This window comes from Otolemur garnettii, unplaced genomic scaffold, assembly GCF_000181295.1.
Source record: "Otolemur garnettii isolate 467f Iridium unplaced genomic scaffold, OtoGar3 scaffold00062, whole genome shotgun sequence".
Taxonomy (NCBI): Eukaryota; Metazoa; Chordata; class Mammalia; order Primates; family Galagidae; genus Otolemur; species Otolemur garnettii.
In genome coordinates, this window is record NW_003852457.1 from 9,706,023 (window position 1) to 9,713,506 (window position 7,484).

The following is a 7,484-nucleotide window of genomic DNA, read 5'->3' on the forward strand; positions in this document are numbered from 1 at the left end:
GGTGTACGTGGCTGGAGCCTTAGCCGGTTGAGCTATGGGCGCCGAGCCAAGCACTTCGATTTCTCATCTGCTGTTTGATCTTGGTTTTGTTTTTTAGGAATAGGGTCTTACTCTTTTACCTAGGTTGGTCTCAAACTCCTGGCCTCACACAATCCACCTACTTTGGCCTCCCAAAGTACTGGGATTATAGGCACGAGCCACCACAACTGTCCTTATCCTGGTTTTGAGAGATCCACTGGCATCGTCTCTGTGCCACAAAGTCCCATTTTCAGAAACCAGATCATCTCTTCCACTATTGCGTATCCAATACTACTTTTTTTTCATCTTTCTTCTCCCAGTTTGTTCTGCTGTTTTCTACTTATTTTTCCGGGCACTAGGGAGTCAAATTGAATCTACCTTCTTTGAGTTTTATCTTTCTAGTTCTGTTACAGTCTGTCAGTGTTTTGGTCCTTTAAAAAGCGGTCTTTAATGTCCTTGTCTTCTTAATTGCCACCCAAAATGAGGCCAGTAGTATCTCATGTCTGGAATGTTGTATTGATTAGCCAGATTTCTTCATTTAATTCTTTATTCTTTTTTTTTTTTTTTTTTTGAGGCAGAGTCTCAAGGTATTTCCCTGGGTAGAGTGCCATGGCATCATAGCTCACATTAACCTCCAACTGTTAGGCCCAAGCGATCTTCTGGGTCTTGCTTTTCTCAGGCTGGTCTTGAACTCAAGAGCTCAAGCTGTCCACCCACCTTGGCCTCCCAGAGTGCTAGGATTACAGACATCAGCCACTGTGACTAGCCTGTTTTATTCTTTATTCTAAATCATCTTGGATGTTACTGTCAGATATGTTTCCCTGAGTATCCAAGACATTCCTTATATTATTAGGATTGTTTTAGCTCCAACTTCTTTTATCAGTTCTAAACCAGCCAATTGAATAAGAAGTGATTTATTATTACACATCACACAAAATGGGGCAACTCTAGGGTCAACTAAGTGATTGACTAACTAAATAAATCATCAAGGGCCCATCTAGGTATGTCAGCATTTTTCTCAGGTTACTGCCTATAATGTTCATCAGGTGGCTATTAAGTTCCAGCTGACACATGTAGATATACCAGTGGCTGATGGACTAAGAAGGGCTGCTTTACCCAAGTGACTAAAGCAGTAAAATGTATATCACAGGAAGCTCCCAGCTAGATAATTTTTTTTTTTCTTTCAGTTTTTGGCCAGGGCTGGGTTTGAACCCACCATCTCCGGCATATGGGGCTGGCGCCCTACTCCTTTGAGCCACAAGTGCTGCCCCCAGCTAGATTTTTATCATATGCCCTTGTCTAAAGATGTCTCTAGCAAAGGAAATGGGGTCGTCACTCTTAGCTCAGATAAATTGTGCTTTACCTTGTGGAAGTGGGGATGGGAATAGGGATGAGTTCTCACTTCCCTGACTGAAATACATTGCCTTAAGGATGGTATGGAAAATCATATTAGGATGGTATTGAAAAAGATTAGGTGTCATAAGGACAGTATTGGAAATCATAAGGATGGTATTGGAAAACATTAGGTGTCTGCCACCCAGGAAGAGGGCAGAAGAACCTCTGGGTAGGCAGCACTATCAGTCTTCCCCTCCTTCCTTGGCCAGGCAGCAGCCTGGCATTACACGCTTTTCTCCAGCCATCCATCTTCAAATATATGCTGTAACCCACATTTTAATTCTTGTACTACATTAATGAAAGTATAGGAACCTATTCCTAATGGTTCTTCATAGCATGGAGGCCTAAATAAAAGGTTTGTCTACATATTGCCATCTGAATATGGAAGAACAGAGAAAAGTACAGGGTTTCCTTGTCCCAGAGGACAGCAGCACTCAACACCACATAGCAGGCACTGGGACCCAGCATTGAAACCCTGGTCAGGCAGGCTTTGCCAGCATGTCCTTCTGTAGCCCTGATGTCAGCTTCTTGGGATGTTTATTTCTGTTTTCTGAGCATAATTTCCTTTTTCATTATCTAGTGTTAAACTCAACATGGTTATTGGAGAAAATACTTTTCCTATTGGTACATATTTGGGTTCCCAGAAATTACCTTTGGACCCCAGACAGTAATCATGTTAAATCTTTAAGCTTAAGAATTTGTGTATTCTCATAACTGGGTTTAGTATTTTTTCCTCATTTCTTGAATTCTCTGAAGTACCACCCATAATCTTATTTTTGCCTTTGTTAATACAAAGAACATGCTCAACAGAAGGAAGATGCATCAGATTTCCTGGGAAATCAAATGATTGTTGTGGGAACCAAGGAAAGGTAAGAATGTGTATGGTACCCGCAATGGAAGGATCAGAAGTATAAAGTGTAGGTTTAGATTGTTAGGATAGTTTCAGTGTCCATGAACTCTGTAAGTCTATGGGGATAATAGTGACTGCTAAACACAGGAGCAAATCTGATTCTAGGGCAAGGAGTAATTATTCACTGGCCTATTTTCTTTTTGATGAAGACATTTTTGACTATAGCATCATGTAATAGCCAGTAACACTCTTCCCAAGCCATTGTGATAGCCAAAAGTACCTGTATTCATTTCTCAGTGTATCTGAGGAAGATACTGCAGAGATTGGGTATTAAAGTCTGGGGACGTATAATTTGGTGCTTGTACTTAAAGTGAATAAGACAGATCAGATTTAATGTGGAGGAAAATAACTTGCTTATTTTTTCACAGAAAACCTTGAATGAATTATTAAGATGCTCTGGTCTGCTGTCTTCAAACCTAACTTGCCGCTCAATGTCCTTTTGTGTTCATTATCTGGTCAGCATCTAAATTGTAATCATTTTCTCTTCTTTTCAATCTCCAGGTATTTGCTGTTGTACCTGGGTCTTGTTTCCTATCTAGTTTGTATCTTTGACTTTTTTTTATATTACAACAGTGGTCTGCTTATCCTATACCTTCACTGTTTTCTATTCTAGCCAGAGACAACCACTTTCATCTCTTTTAACTCTTTCCTATAGTACTTGACTCCCTAGTTCTAAATGACCAAATTATTCTATTGCATCTTGGCTTTTCTCCTTGATATTAGTTAGTATTGAAGGTGATTTAATACTCTTTCACCCTCCTGTCCCCACATCTTCCCACCACGTGTGCACTGTCTCTTCCCATGCATCATGCATCCACCATTCTAATATAGTAACTTCATATTTTTGGTTAGATCAGTCTTTGGTCTTTACATTATTATGACTGTGTAATTTCTGTTTCCAGGTAATTCATGCAAAGTATACAATGGTTAATTTTTCTTATACATTTTTACTTTTCTGTAGTCAATTGTTTTATTTCCCTATGTGTCTAACTTAAGCTCACACTCTCCTTTTGATGTATACATATTCTTGTTTGGTACATTTAGCCAAATTATTAATTCTGTACATTTCATCTTCCCAGTGACATCACTCCAAAGTCTTTCTGACTTGCTCCAGTGTAGCCTAGTTTTTCTCAAGGCCTGCTGTACAATTTTTATCCTAGATCTCCTTTTTAATTCTATTTTTTATATGTTCTTTCATCATTTCTCTTGGTTTGTTTTATTGCGGCACTTCCTCCAAGAGCTTCCTGTGAAAGGGTGCATGTGATATAAATGTGCATGTGAAAATGATTTTACTTTTCTTCCCCTTGTTCTATTTTTTATCTTCTAGTGTTCCTAATAATAAATCTGTTGCCATTCTAATCTTAGGTTTGTTATAAGAAGTTTGGGGATTTTTGTTCCTCTGAAAGTTTTTAAGAGCTTCTTATTGCAATTGTTCTGAAATTTTATGATGTTGCTTATGAGTCTGTTTTCATCCATTTGTTTAGATATTCAGTGACATGTTATTCTTAAGAATATTGGAAATTAATCTACAGTTTTGTCATTTTTCTATCAGTTAGCACAGTGTTTGGCACATTATAAGGATTCAATAATATTTGATCAAATGTTCAGAGATCCCTTACAATCTTGTTATATTCTCATTGTTCTGTGTGTCATTTTTGCCTTAATTACCCATTACGTAAAACCATTAACCTTAAAACTATTACAGTTTACTATGCTTATATTCAATTTTTGTTTTGCTTTGTTTTCCCCAGTGCTTAGTAGTTTAGGTACATTTACACTTGAGGTTTTATTTATATTAAGATCTCATATCTGAAACTAAAGGAAATCTCATGATATGACATTTTAAGTCCATTTTGTACTATATGAGATTATGTTTTTAATCTACTTATTTATTAGATACAAAGTCTCTGTTACCCTGGCTGGAATGCAGTGGCCCCATCACAGTTCCCTGTAACCTTGAACTCCTAGCCTCAAGTGATCTTCCCACCTTAGCTTCTTGAGTAGTTGGGACTACAGGTGTGTACCACCATGGCTGGCAAATTTTTAATGTCATTTTTAGAAATGGAGTCTTGCTATGTTGCCCAGGCTGGTTGAGAACTCCTGGTTAAAGTATCCTTCACCTTGGCCACCCATAGTGCTGGGATTACAGGCATGAGCCACTATACTTGACTTCATGTTATTATTTTTAACATATGACTTACTATTTTCATTTCTAGATAAAATCTGGGAAATTGATGACCATATCAAATGGCATCAGGAAAACCAAGGCAATCTGGGAAGTATGGCAAAAAGCTATGAATGTACTACATTTGGAAAACTATGTTTTCTTAGTCAAAATTACGTTTCTTCACAACAAAAACCTCATAAATGCAGCATACTTGGAAAGAGTTTGAAATATAATATAGATTTCTCTAATTATGCTGGAAAGAATCCTAATGTATTTTATGTACATCAGGAATCATTCCTCCATTCGAAACATGAGCAAAATGTTATTGGAATAAAATGCTGTGAAAGTAATGAATCTGAAAAAGCTGTCAGTGAGAAGTCCCAACTTATATGCCAAAAAACCTTTGTGGGAGGAAAGCCCTTTGGATGCAATTACTGTGAGAAAGCCTTTAGCAGCAAGTCATATCTTATGGTGCATCAGCAAACTCATGCAGAAAAGCAGCTCTATGAATGCAATGAATGTGGGAAATACTTCAGCAGTGAATCATACCTCAGTGTACATCAGAGAATTCATTCAGGAGAGAAACCTCATGAGTGCAGTGAATGTGGGAAAACATTCTGTCTCAATTCACAGCTTACTATACATCAGAGGATTCACACAGGTAAAAATCCCTATGAACGCTACGAATGTGGGAAATTCTTCAGTAGGAAAGACCAGCTTATTTCACATCAGAGAACTCATTCAGTACATAAACCCTATGGTTGTAATGAATGTGGCAAATCTTTTGGTTTAAAATCGCAGCTCTTTATACATGAAAGAGTCCATACAGGAGAGAAACCATATGAATGCAGCGAATGTCATAAAGCCTTTAATACAAAGTCAAACCTTGTGGTACATCAGAGAACCCACACAGGGGAAAAACCCTATGGTTGCAGTCAATGTGGAATAGCCTTTATGTTCAAATCACAGCTCATTGTACATCAGGGTACTCATACAGGAGTAAAGCCCTATGGGTGCATTCAGTGTGGGAAAGCATTCAGTTTGAAGTCACAGCTCATTGTACATCAGGGAAGTCATACAGGAATGAAACCTTATGTATGCAATGAATGTGACAAAGCTTTCCAGAGCAAGTCATACCTTATTATACATATGAGGACTCATACTGGAGAGAAACTCCATGAATGCAAGGATTGTGGGAAAGCCTTCAGTTTTAATTCACAACTCATTATACATCAGAGGATTCATACAGGAGAGAGTCCATACAAATGCTATGACTGTGAGAAAACCTTTAGTCGGAAGTATCAGCTCATTTCACACCAGAGAACTCATGCGGGGGAAAAACCCTATGAATGCAATGATTGTGGAAAAGCTTTTGGTTTAAAATCTCAGCTTATTATACACCAGAGAACTCATACAGGAGAGAAACCCTTTGAATGTAGTCACTGTCAGAAAGCCTTTAATACAAAGTCAAACCTTGTTGTACATCAGAGAACTCATACAGGAGAGAAACCCTATTGTTGTAGTGAATGTGGAAAATCCTTTACATTTAAATCACAGCTTATTGTACATCAGGAAATTCACACTGGAGTAAAACCTTATGCATGCAATCTCTGTGAAAAAGCCTTTAGTTTGAAGTCACAGCTCATTGTACATCAAAGAACTCATACAGGAGTAAAACCACATGGATGCAGTGAATGTGGGAAAGCCTTCAGGAGCAAATCATACCTTATTATCCATATGAGAACCCATACAGGAGAGAAGCCACATGAATGCAGTGAATGTGGGAAATCCTTTAGTTTCAACTCACAACTCATTGTACACCAGAGAATTCACACAGGTGAAAATCCCTATGAGTGCAGTGAATGTGGTAAAGCTTTTAATAGGAAAGAATTGCTTATCTCACATCAGCGAACTCATGCTGGGGAAAAACCTTTTGGGTGCAATGAATGTGGGAAAGCCTTCAGCAGCAAGTCATACCTCATTATACACATGAGAACTCATTCAGGAGAGAAACCATATGAATGTAATGAATGTGGGAAAGCATTCATTTGGAAGTCACTACTCATTGTACATGAGCGAACTCATGCAGGGGAAAATCTTTATAAATGCTGTCAATGTGAGAAATACTTCCGTGGGAAATTACAGCTCTCTGTACACCAGAGAATGCATACAAGAGACAAACCCTATGAATGCAGTGAATGTGGAAAAGCCTTTGTTAGGAAATCTCAGCTCATTGTACACCAGAGAACTCATTCAGGAGAGAAACCTTATGGGTGTAATGAATGTGGAAAAACCTTCTCTCAGAAATCAATCCTTAGTGCACACCAGAGAACACATACAGGAGAGAAACCCTGTAAATGCCCTGAATGTGGAAAAGCCTTTCGCTGGAAGTCACAGCTCATTATGCATCAGAGAACTCATGTAGATGACAAGCATGTTGATGAGTTCAGTGTGTGAAACATTTCTATCAAAATGTTTCTATTTCTATCAGTCAATTCCCAGAAGTTACCAACAAAATTACATGGGAGAAAAACTATACATGGAAATGTCTTTTCCTCCAGAAAACTCATACCAAACAGAAACTTTATGAATACACAGCATATGCAAAGGCATCCACAGAGAGCTATTCTTTACATGCAAAAAGATGTTAGGAAATGTATATAGGAATCCTGTGAATTTAGTAAACCCTGTGAAATTTTTCAGTATTAAGTCATATCTTTTTAATCAGTTTATACAGGTGAAGAACCATATGAATGAAATGGATAATGGAAAGTTGTTAATATAGAGTAATATTCACAAAGAGAAAACTTCATGAAGCAAATGAAAATAGATGTCTTTATTATCAAACAACATTTTTTTTTAATTGAGACAGAGCCTCAAGCTATGCCCCTGGGTAGAGTGCCCTGGCATCACAGCTCACAGCAACCTCCAACTCCTGGGCTCAAGCGAGTCTCCTGCCTCAGCCTCCCAAGTAGCTGGGACCACAGGCGCCCA

At 38.3% G+C, this 7,484-nt stretch overlaps 1 protein-coding gene across 2 annotated transcripts in view; it reads left to right on the forward strand.

Moving 5' to 3' along the window:
* The window catches only part of ZNF268 (zinc finger protein 268), a 20,389-nt gene extending 13,051 nt beyond the window's left edge, over window positions 1-7,338 (forward strand). The window contains exon 4 of one of the 2 annotated variants that reach the window (XM_023514978.1): window positions 4,540-4,794. In XM_023514978.1, the coding sequence (XP_023370746.1) occupies window positions 4,540-4,716 (177 nt within the window). In that variant the 3' untranslated portion in view covers window positions 4,717-4,794. Of the gene's footprint in view, window positions 1-4,539 lie in introns of both variants that reach the window. The other variant, XM_023514977.1, reaches the window with a different exon arrangement.
* Window positions 7,339-7,484: the final 146 nt, after the last annotated feature.